Here is a 12,552-nt window from a genome sequence, read left to right as displayed (position 1 = left end):
GGCTCTGCCTCTCTCTTTTTTTTTTTTAATATATTTTTATTGATTTCAGAGAGGAAGGAAGATAGAAGCATCAATGATGAGAATCATTGATCAGCTGTCCCCTGCATGCCCCCTACTGGGGATTGAGCCTGCAACCCGGGCATGTGCCCTGACCCGGAATCCAACCTGTGACCTCCTGGTTCATAGGTTGACTCTCACCCACTGTGCCACACTGGCCAGGCTCTGCTTCTCTTTAAATGAAAAATCATGTGCTACATAACTTTCTGGTAATAAATAAATTCCCAGATGTGTCCACATTACGGTTGCATAATCAGCTTACCTGGTACTGACTCTTAGCCTTTTTTAATCTGCAGGCCACTTAGAGTATAAAGTTCTTCACCTTTCCCCACTCAGTACAAGAAATAGCTCATCTTTATAGTAATGACATATTTCTCGGGAAAAAGCTTACTAATTTTTATTTACTAAATAGAAATTTCTTAAACACAAACTACATAGAGAGTTTCATAAGTCAATGCTTGGATGTCACTGTCATAGAAAATAGGATTTATAAGCCAATATCATAATTTTGTCATACCTCAGCATAAAATATAATACATAAATGGTTTTGTGTATATATAAATAATATTTTATGCTCTCTGTTATGTTCTGTATGTTTTTATAAAATTGTTCCTTTGACTTGAAATGCTTACATTTAAAATTATAACATCACAACATGTAAATAACTATTAAAATATAATAGATTAGTAAATATACAAACGCAATTTAAATTTTTCTTTGAAGTTTTTTTCATTAGCTTGAATGAAATATACATAAATGTGATTTTCTTTGCATTAACAATCTTATTATCTAACACTCAGAATATCTTCAAGTTTTAGGAATATCCATCCATTATAAGTTTTAGGATTAAAAATGTTTTTTGTTTCCCACACATCTATTCACAATGTTCATATTTGAATATGTGCAAAATGAACACTCAATTATTTAATTTCTAGTCTTCATAATCTACTCTGATATTTGTGCTTTAGATTTAATTTTATCCATTAATTCTCAGAGCTTTGAAAAATAAATATTTATATTGACCATTTTCCAATTAGGTAACATGCTTGGGAAATGATTGAAGTAAATACTATGTTACAAAGATTAGGAATATTTATAGAGATCAATGTCAACTGCCTTGAAAATCTTACTCAATACTTTCAATTTTTCTATTAAAAAATAAAAAGCCTAAAATACATCATATGTTCAATCTTCAAGGTAGCTTTGTTCTTCCATTTAAATTTAAACCATGTTAAAGTTCAAACCAAGCCCAAATAGTGCACTGTAGCCAATTAAACAATCTTTTTTTAAAATATATTTTATTGATTTTTTACAGAGAGGAAGAGAGAGGGATAGAGAGTTAGAAACATCGATGAGAGAGACACATCGATCAGCTGCCTCTTGCACACCCCCCACTGGGGATGTGCCCGCAACCAAGGTACATGCCCCTGACCGGAATCGAACCTGGGACCTTTCAGTCCACAGGCTGACGCTCTATCCACAGAGCCAAACCGGTTTCGGCCAATTAAACAATCTTGGTGAGACGAGAGACAACATGTTTTTCTCACTAATGCCCTTTCAGAGCCTATTTCCGGAGCCCCTGTCCATCCAGAGCCGTTCTGTGCAATTTCTCAGATCTCTGTGGGAGAAGACCCAGGTAGAGGGTGCTCACAGCTTCGAAACAGCCATGCTGGAGTCCACATTTCCACAGCAGAAGGTAAATGCTTCTTTCCCGGGTTATGTTATTTTAAACTAAGATTCAAGATTATCTTGAAGCAGTTTGCCTATTTCTCAACAGTTCCATTTTTCCTTCTCACCTTGATCTTCTTTTATTATTATTTTAAAAAACACTTATTAAGTAATATAGCACCAAATTTCAAGTGGCGCTACAGTGGCCTCAGGGTAGAGTGGTGTCAGTAGACAGGGTCATTGCCTATTGTGACTTGGTTAAATCAACATTTGTGAAGTGGGGCACAGGGTGCCGGATGGTGAGCCCTGTACAACAAAAGACCATAAGAGAAACTGAAATAGACAAGTTTATTACTCACAGGTCCTGGAGGAAGTACACAGCAGGCCTTGAGGGGCCACTTGGGGAGGTTAAGGGAAGGTGCAGACAGAAAGAGCGGGAAAGAGAGAGAGAGAGAGAGAGAGAGAGAGAGAGAGAGAGAGAGAGAGGCAGGTTCTGGGATACATGCCTTTATTTGGGTCTGTGGAGAGAGTACTTTGGGTTTCCCAGACTAAGGCCAGATTGTCCAAGTCAAACCAAAAAGAGTGGGGTTTTGGTAAGCCCATGAAAGTCTTATCTAAGGCACACCCAAGGAGAAGGCCCTGGGAAGTAGGGAAAACTTGATCACAGGGCTGTTGGGGAAATCATAGCAGAAACTTACATTTGCTCGTGACTCTGTAGGCTGTTGTCTGGAGCGTGCACTTGCATTAGGTGGCCAGTGTCAGTTTAAGGCCCCCACGGGCTGCTTGGCCAAACAAGATGGATACCAAGGCAGCAATACCCTGGAGTAGCTTAGTTAAACATTGGCACTGTAGCTTGAGGCTCACAGACTGACATGGTACAATCCACTAAAAGCTACTCAAAAACTACTCATACGACATGTAATAGAAAATATTTTATAAAAGAAGACCTTCCAAACTTCCCCTCATGCCCTTGTCCTCTGCAATCACCACAAAGCAGAAAAAATAGATGAAGATAAGGTGAACAGGAAGAGAGAGAGCATGGTCAGGGAGAAGGAGCTGTGCTGAGGCAGGCAAGTATGACTTGAGACCCAGAGCATTTTAGGAGTGTGGAAACAGGGCCATAGCTCGCAGGACACAGTGGCCTGAGGCCACCTCAGCAGGCCCCCAAACTTGGAAAAGATCAGAATGTGGAACTACACCTAACCAATCAGTAAAGTGAAACTGGACATGGACGTACACTGACGTGGTCAGTTTTGTGTGAGAGAGAAGTCACAGGCCCGAGTATGGAGAGAATGATTGGAGGAAAGCTGACTGGAGGCAGGAAGAGTACTGTGGAAGCTGTTACTGTAATCAGGTAGGAAATGAAGGCATGAATCAAAGCTGGACGTTGTAGGAAGATGATGGATGCAAGGTTCTTAAAGAAGTAGAATCAACAGCACTCGGTGCCTGATAAGGAAACTGGAAGAACCAAGGATGACTCCTTGTGGGTACATGGATGATGGCTCCATCCTGAAAAAGAGAGACCACAAAGGAAGCCACTATGGAAAAAGAAGGTAAAGCATTCTGGTTTACATATTTGAGTTGAAGTTGTTTGTATAGGTAACCACTTGATGGTGGTTGAAATGGATCTCAGGAAGACCAGGACTGGAGGTATGGGTTTGGGAAACGTAAGGTAGCACTTGACATTATCACAGTGGATTGAATCACTCAGGGAAAATAGAATATTTACAATGAGAATAGAGATTGGTTATTGATCTCTCCTTAGCAAATATTACCAACTTCTCTAAGCCCTTACTGTGCTCAAAGATCTTGATTATTCTTGTTTCACCTTTTAGAAAACACAGTAATAACCATTGGATGCTTACTAAGCAAATCAGAGGTTATAAGAATACATATATGATCGTGGTCTTGTCTTTGTTTTACTATTGAGAAGGGGAGTAAACATACCAATATTAAATAAATTCTAAGTACAAACAAGTAGCAATTTAATCAAAAACTGTTATATTGTAAAATTAACGCAATACCTCTTAAGTGCTGAAGGTTTGTGAAAGGATGACAAATGGGTCTGATTAATCAGAAGTTTATTTAGGGTAAGACACTGAAGACACATTCAACTATTGCATCACTATTTTTGGCTTTGGTTTAAGAATTAGGTATGCAGTATGAAAGAATAAAGGAAATGCCAAAATTGCACCAATACAAAGTAGAATGGAATTCTTTGTATGTTTCACTCAGGTTTTAAACTGTGTATCATGTCTAGAGACAATACCTCAAATTCTTATAAATTTTTCATTGAGAACTGTATTTTAACTAGAGGCAACTAGTAAATTAGAACTTGGCATGCTGCTTCGAGTCCTAAGAGATTTTTTAAAACTTGGCAGATCAGTTTTGTGCATGCTCCCATATACTTATTTGTATTTCTTCTATTTTATACAAATAAATAGTCCTCTAGAGAAAATTTAACTGCAAACCAAATGCTTTCAAATTTTTTAGTTTTATAATTTGGTTTATTCATAAGTAATTGAAAAAGTCTTTTAACATCTAGAATGTACATATTTGACAGTTATCTGCCTGGGTATTTCTCAATCAAACTGATTTTCTTCTATTTTTTATGAAGTGTTGTGCCCACTAAATTCAAAATTGCTGTGAGAATGGTCCAAAGACTGCTTTATTTTTTTTACCATATGTACACTGTAATATACGCTGGTGATTGAAAATGATGAGCGTTTCTGCATCAGCTGTGGTGATGGAGTTGACACTGTGGCTAAGCGGATTTAGAAAAGAGGAGAAAACTCCTGAGAAAATGCCTCACTCTCTAGAATATGATGCTAGAGGGCTTGTTCTTGCTGTTGCCTTTTAATAAAATTCTGGAATTTCAGAACTGAAAATCAGCAATATGATATTTATTAACTTGGAAAGTACTTGAGTGCAGGGATTGCACCGTTTTTACTATTATTTTTCCAAGCTCACACGGTGCCTGGTAGGAGCTCAATATATAATGGGAACTAACTGAATAAATAGATTAATCTTGTCATTTTCTGGATGTTAAAATTAGAAGCAAAAGGACCTGGTGAAGGTCACATAGCTAGTCAATAGAACTAGAGTGCAAAAGATTGTCTCTTCCCTCCCTAGCCGGGGTTTGGCTCAGTGGATAGAGCATTGGCCTGCAGACTGAAGGGTCCAGGTTCGATTCCGGTCAAGGGCATGTACGTTGGTTGCGGGCACATCCCCAGTGGGAGGTGTGCAGGAGGCGTGTGCAGGAGGCGGCTGATCGATGTTTCTAACTCTCTATCCCTCTCCCTTCCTCTCTGTAAAAAGTCAATAAAATATATTTTTAAAAAGAAAAAGAAAAAAAAAAAAGATTGTCTCTTCCCCACGCAAAGTGTGTGGTGGGTCTTGTTGGCTCTCCAGAGCCGCAGTCCTCCATGTGGTGGCTTAGAATTCCAGGTGCATCTTCTGTTCTGTGTTCTTCTTCTGGCAACTCAATATCAACATTTGCATCTACTATCACCACGGTGGAGGAAGACAGGGAACTCAGAGAATCACAGACGGACTTTTAAAAGTTTCTGCCTGGAGTGACCCATCCCTTTTCATAGTTCACTGGTGCAGTGAAGCCTTGGGGGTTGGGGTGGGGCAGGAGAAGGGTGGAGGGAGTTAATGGGGGAGGGTGGGTAGAAGGGGACATCTGTAATACTTCCAACAATAAAGATAAATAAATAAAAATTAATAAAAAATAAAATCAGTGTTTTTAAGAGTATCTACCAACAGGATTGTAATGATCAAATAATACATACAAATCCCTTAGAACAATTCCTGTGTAACATAATAAGTACCAAATGTTAGCTATTAAAAAAAACAAAAACAACAGATGAGAGCATGATTATTGCTGCAGGGATAAATTAATGGTAAAGAATAAAGATTCCAGATATAGCCCCAAGCATATATAGACACTTGGTAGATTTTTTTTTTAAGGAAAAGAAAATAAAATCTTTTCAAAATAGTATGGGGACAGGTGACTTTCCAGATTGAAAAGATAAAATTAGATCCCTCCCAGACATTATATACATAAATCAACTCCAGATAGATTAGAGGCCTAAATGTAATCAATGAAACCTTAGAAGTAGAAGAAAATATTGAAGTTTACCTTTATGACTTCAGGATAAGAAAGGATTTCTTAAGACCTAAGTGAACAGAAATCATGAAGCAAATATGAATAACAGATTTGGCTACACAAAAAGTTTAAATTTCTCTATAACAAAACACACCATAACAAAGTTAAAAGGTACGAACAAGCTGTAAGAAGGTATTTGAAATATGTATAACTCACACACAAAATCTTCTATTAATCAACACAGAAGAGACAAACAACCGAAGAAAAAATTTAACGAAGAACATGAACAGAAAATTCACCAAACAGGAAACTCAAATGACCAAAAATGTAAGATGGTTAGACTTACTAAAAATTATTGAAATAATTGATTTAAAATTTTTTAAATGATAACCCCATTTTACAATGATCAAAAACTGGTGAGAGGGTGGAGGTAAGAGGGAGAGATCAACCAAAGGACTTGTATGCATGCATATAAGCATAACCAATGGACACAGACACCAGGGGGGTGAGGGCATGGGGGGGGGCACATTGGGGGGATAAGGACACATATGTAATACCTTAATCAATAAAGAAGAAAATGGTGAGAATAAAAAATGGTGACAATAAAAGTCTTGGCAAATACATAAAAGAATGAGAATGTTTACATACAATAAATGATTATAAAACAGGTTTACTTATTTAGGAAAAAAGTACTAGTATTTAAGAAAAAATATCCTCCTACATAATAAAAGGCTAATATGCAAATTGTCCCCTGGACTGGGAGTTCGACCAGGGGGCGGGATTGGCTGGCCAACCTCCCTTGTCTCATCCTCCCTGGCCAGCCCAGCCCAATCAGCCCCAATCAGGATGGGTCGCTGGACCCCACCCGTGCACGAATTCATGCACCAGGCCTCTAGTATGTAATAATTAAATCAGACTCAAATATAAATATACAGTGTATGTAACAAAATATATAATAATTAAATTAGACAGCTAGCTGACAGTCAACGTGGGTGAGTAACTAGCTTTCCAGAAGTCTTCCTCTCATTTAAAGCAAATTTTAAAAAATGTTTAAGCATCCCCTCCAAAGGAGTCTCCTATCTTGTTAATTAACATTCATAACATTATATTTATCACCCACCATGAGAACATTTAAGTTCTCTGTAAACAGAGTTTAAACATTTTATCAGAGATACGTCTTTCTTTCCATAAAGACGTTTTTTATTATAATGTACAAAATGTTTTGTCCTAGACAAGGTTTAAGTCAAATTTTTCTTTACAACCTTTTTAAAAGCAATCTGGCAATAGCTGGTTATATTATAAATTCATTGTACCCTATTATCTTGCAATTTCTTTTCTAGGTAGAACTCTCACATACCTGCATTAGGAGACATGAACAGATGTTAACTGAGCACTGTTTACATATATATATATATATATATACTGAGTGGCCAGATTATTATGCGTTCAGAGATCATAATAATCTGGCCACTCGTGTATATGTATGCATATATATATATATATATATATATATATATATATATATATGAAGCAATGAAAATGAACATCAGTAGAAGAAAGAAAAAATGTTGTGGTATAGTCATGTTTGTTATACAGGCAATAAAAGGGAATTAATTAGATCTATATGTAGCAACATGGGATAAATCTTGAAAACAGAATATTGAGTTCTATTAAGAAAGTTGCAAGAGTATGACATGAATAGTATGCTAGCTTGCATAAATTTTTAAAGCACGCTAAGCAGTACTATGCATTATTTATGGGTACATATATACTTGTGATCAAAATATAGCGCCATATTTAGACTCACACCAAATGCATGATGGCATTGTCTCTAGATAACAAGGAAATGGGGGAAAGAGAGAGGGAAGTGTTACTGGGAACAAGATTATGGAGATCTCTATTTCATCTGTAATTTTGTTTTAAAAAAATCAGAAGCAAAATATGAGTATTAATTTGGCTGACAAGTACATGGATATTTGTTACATTATCTATTTAATTAATTAAAATTTAATTAAATTTGTAAGTAATGTCTAAGAGTTGAGGATTGATAGATTTGACTCCATAAAAATATAAAGTTGATAAAACGTGTGTAAACAATAACTTAAATGAAAATATGTGTCACAGCATACAAGGCAAAGTTTAATATCCTTAAGATACTTAAGCTCATTCAAATTAATCATCGGGGTTGGTCAAAGGCATGAGCAAATAAGACTTGAAGTCCAGAAAAAGTATTCAGTCTCATTAGTAGTCAAGATATAAACACTGAAATTAAAATAGAATGGCCCTATTTAATTTATTTTTTAAAAGACAATAATCAGTGTTGACTAGATTAAGGGAGTTCAGACACTCTCACACATTTCTAGTTGAAGTGTAAATTATTTCAACATTCCTAAAAAACAATTTAGCAATGCTGGTCAAGAGTCTTAAAAATATTCATATCCTTTAACACAGTGATCCTATTTCTAGGAATCTGTTCTAAAGAAATTATCTGAAATGTGTACAAAACTTAAGACACACATACCAAAAAGTATTGTGGAGTGATTTGTAAATAGCCTAAATATCTAAAGATGGGAGAAAGAGAGTCTTAGATATTAATGTAGAGATATATAGATATATCTAGAGATGGGAGAATTAAAGTAATATATTCATCCATATGGAAGAATATTAAGGAACCATGCAAATTATGGGAAATGTTTAATGACATGAAACTATATTTACATGAAATACCACATTGCAATATACAAATTTATTTATATAAAGATTACTTAGAGGATTGCCCACTAAAACAACCAAAAGGAAATATACCCAAATGTGAGCAATGGTTAGCTCTGGTTGATGGGACTAGTATTTTCTAAATCTTCTCTAAGAAATATGTATTTCTTTTGTAATCAAGGAAAAGATTTCATTGTACAAGTACCAGTTTTAGTTATACTGTTTTATGTAAGGAAATGTAAATGAGCAGCTTACTTAAGATAATCAATTTTCATTATAGAATAAGGATTTTTTTTTTAAAGGGTAGAAAATCCATTGATTTGTTTAAGAAATGGGGAGAATGGCCTCCATGGAGTAAACAGAGATACAGTTAATATTTCCACCCTTCAGAGGCGCTCTGATCATCAGAGGACCAGACAGTAAGTTGACTGGGGAATTGCTCCTGGACTAGAACTTGAGAGAGAAGTCTCCTTTATTGACACACATGTTCCAGTTCCCAAAGCCTGGAGAAATTCCATATGCCATAGAGATGAGGTCTCAAGACTATGCCCATTATGGAAACAAAACAAAAAAAATTTAATTTGCTGCTGAAACAAAATGGGCCCCATCTGGCTAACATTTGGAGATTTGTTTTCCGTCCACATCGCTACAAACACACTTGACAGTTCCCAGAGTAATTGGCAGTTCTGTCCAAGCCCAAATAAAACTAAAGCAGCAATTCTGTGTGGAACAAAAGGAGACCCGATGCTCCCTAGGCTTAGATTGAGTGTTTTGAGATGCACTGTTAATACAGCACTTTAATAAATAAATGCGTAAGGAAGTAAATAAGAAATGGGCTTATTATATTAAAGGCTGTTAACTATTCAAATTCTTAGGAGAAATTTAAGTCTACACGTGTGATGTGAGTGACAAGTGTTGCAGGCCAGCCTCAAGGGAGAGCAGTGTGAATGAATCATGGTGTTGGAGAGAGGTTAGCTATGGTGAACCTCACTTTCAGAGCAAGCTAGATGGGAATGCAGTAAATGAGAATTCGGTTTGGGATTGCAGAAGCCTAGATGGGGGTGGGGACCCCTGGGCTCTGAGCCCAGAACCAGGAAAATCTGATAGGCAGTGTCTGAAAACCTAAGGTGAGGTAAGGAGATTAAAAGAATGTGTGAAAAGAGCCTATCCAAAGAAGGCAGGCCAAGGGGTAAATCCAGGGATTAAGGGGTGAACTCCATGAGAATGCAAATCATGGCAGGAAACTGAAGGCAAGGGGGTTAGGAGGGCAGATTGAAGGTGGGGGGTGTGGCTGCAGATGCCAATGTCTGGGACACTCCTGATGAAGAGCGAACTGGTTGGGAAGCTAGTGGGCATTAAAATACAGAGTCTGGGTTTTTTAAAAAAAGAGGGAAATGGTTCCATGTAAAGGGAATGACACCAGCAATGACATGGAGGAGACAAAAAAAAAAAAATCACAGTACAGATATGGTAAATGTGACCCTAAGTTCATTCAGTCAGCTAAAAATATTTGGGGGGAATGCCTGCTCTATGCCAAGCACTGTGCAGAGACCCAACATGAGCAATCATGTCCTGCCCTGTTGGAGACAGTAATATACAAGTAAATAAATACACAACGCCACCCTGATAGAGACTATCCTATATAATAAAAACCTAATATGCTAAGTGTCCGGTCATCCGGTCGTCCATTCAACCAATCAAAGCATAATATGCTAATGATATGCTAAGGATGCTCAACTGCTCACTATGATGTGCAGTGACCATTAAGGGGCAGACACTCAACGCAGGAGCTTCCCCCTGTTAGTCAGTGGCTCCCACAGGGGGAGCGCCCCTCAGCCAGAAGCCAGGCTCATGGCTGGTGAGCGCAGCAGCAGTGGCAGGAGCCTCTCCTGCCTCCATGGCAGTGCTAAGGATGTCCGACTGACAGGGAGCGGGCCTAAACTGTCAGTCAGACATCCCCCGAGGGCTTTCAGACTGTGAGAGGGTGCAGGCCGGGTTGAGGGATCCCCAGTTCATGAATTTTGTGCACCTGGCCTCTAGTAAAAATATAATATAAAATTCCTGAAGAGAGTGATGAAGGGAGCATTTGTTGGGTGGTCAGGGGAGGCTTCTCTGAGGTGGTGTCTGATGAGTTTTCCTGGCAGAGAGAATGTTTTGCACAAAGACCTTGAGATCAAAAACCAAAAGGAGAGAAAGAATAAGCAAAGCAAGGTAAAAACCTTGGTATATTAGAGCATTCCCTCTGAATTTAAATCACACTTCCCATCAGAAAAATTTCTGAGCAGGCACCCTCCATGTTTGTATTTATTTACTTATAGATTATGTACATGTATTATTACACTCATTTCCATTATAAGACACATTCAAAAATGGAAATTTTAAAGCATGAGATGAAAAGTAAAGTGAAAGTCCTAATCGTTTCTTCTCCCTATATCACTGTGGATGGGCATGCCTACCCGGCGGGAACTCGCTCCCCTTCCACAGCGTTGGAGGAAGTAGAAGGATCAAGGTGGAGCCCAGTGGCCAAAAGGGCAAGTTGAGAGTTCATCTGGGGGAACTGCCCTCTGGCCTCATAAACCATGGCAAGGAGCTGCGATTTTATTGCAGTCTATGGGCGTCCCTAAAGAGTTTGAGCAGCAGACACTACCCAGCTTGTCTTCAAAAGATCACTCAGTCTGCAGTGTGGAGACTAGACAGACAGGGGCAAAAGCAGAATCAGGGAGATCACACAGGAGACGATAGATGATCCAGATGAGAGAAGAGAGCAGCTTAAACTGGGATGGTCCCAATCGGGATAGGATAAATGACACATCCATACACGTTTTGGAGATAAAAGGGACACAACCAACTAATGGGTGGGGTATGAGGGGGAGGGAGGCTTTCAATCATCTTACATGGAAAATGCCTATGGGGTGTTCCAGTGGAATTGTCTAGCAGGCAAATGCGAAGAGGTTTAGGACAGAAATACAAATGAGGACATCCTCAGCATGGAGGTGATGAGAGCCTCAGGGAGATTAAAGCAATCTGGGAGGAGTACAGAAAGGAAAAGGACCCAGTTCAAGAATCAACCCAGAGAGCAGCCGAGAGACAAAAGAAACCCAGGAAGTGTAGAGGTCACAGATATCAAGAGAATGTCCAAATAAGAGTCAGGGCATGGATGGGATTCGGCAGCCAGATCAAGAAGATATGTACACAAAAGTGTCCATCCATTTGGGCAACTTGGAAAGAGCAATTTGAATGGAGTTTAAAGGGCGAGGTGCAAACAGAAGTCGGTGGAGAAATGCTGGGAAGGAAAGAATGAGGAAGGAAACAGCACATGTAGAAAGCTGTTGTAAAAGTCTGGTGCTGACTGGGCTGGTAACGGAGGAAGTATGGAGATGGTTTAATATGGAAACCCCAGAGCATGTTTGAAAGTTGTTGGGATGATGCAATAGAGAGTGAAAATAGTAAGCAGATGAGAGAGAAAAGTCACTGCATGCAGACCCAGATCAAGTGGGAGATTGGATGGTGGAAAGATGTGGTAGTGCTTTTTGATGGCTTTTCATCTTTTTCGGTGAAATCAGAGGTGAGGCCATCAGCTAAAAGTGGGGTGGGAAAAGGAGGGCTAGAATGTGGGAGGTTTGAGGAAAGAGAATGGTCTGAGATGAAATTCTTAGAGAAAGGAACCATGAACTTACTGGAGAAGAATAGCAGGATCATCAGGCTAATGAGGAACATTCATTTGGGATCTGAGATGATAGATTTAAAGTAAAATGGAAATATGCTTTTTCTCAGTTCAAGTGCTAAACTGAGCTTTTTTGGGGGGCGGCGGGGGGGGGTGGGCTCAGTGGTAATGAAATGGTAAAAGTTTTCAAGGATGTTGGAGGAGATCTATGTTTGAGATGATAAAGGGTAAAGATGCAGACCAAAAGGAAAGATTTAAAATGCTAAAGAAAAGTGTACACATAGGAAACCTGATTTGAGAAACATAAAGATGCATTTTTGAGCCCAGAAAAAAAAAAAAA

At 38.4% G+C, this 12,552-nt stretch overlaps 1 protein-coding gene across 5 annotated transcripts in view; it reads left to right on the top strand.

Annotated features, from left to right (window-relative positions):
• The window catches only part of VEPH1 (ventricular zone expressed PH domain containing 1), a 192,717-nt gene that overhangs the window by 147,263 nt on the left and 32,902 nt on the right, over nt 1-12,552 (top strand). For all 5 annotated transcript variants that reach the window (XM_079766886.1, XM_079766882.1, XM_079766885.1 and 2 more), the window contains one exon: nt 1,619-1,753. In XM_079766886.1, the coding sequence (XP_079623012.1) occupies nt 1,619-1,753 (135 nt within the window). The remainder of the gene's footprint in view (nt 1-1,618; nt 1,754-12,552) is intronic.

The sequence above is a fragment of the Cnephaeus nilssonii genome (genome assembly GCF_951640355.1).
Source record: "Cnephaeus nilssonii genome assembly, chromosome: 3".
Taxonomy (NCBI): Eukaryota; Metazoa; Chordata; class Mammalia; order Chiroptera; family Vespertilionidae; genus Cnephaeus; species Cnephaeus nilssonii.
This window is presented reverse-complemented; position numbering and strand designations above follow the sequence as displayed.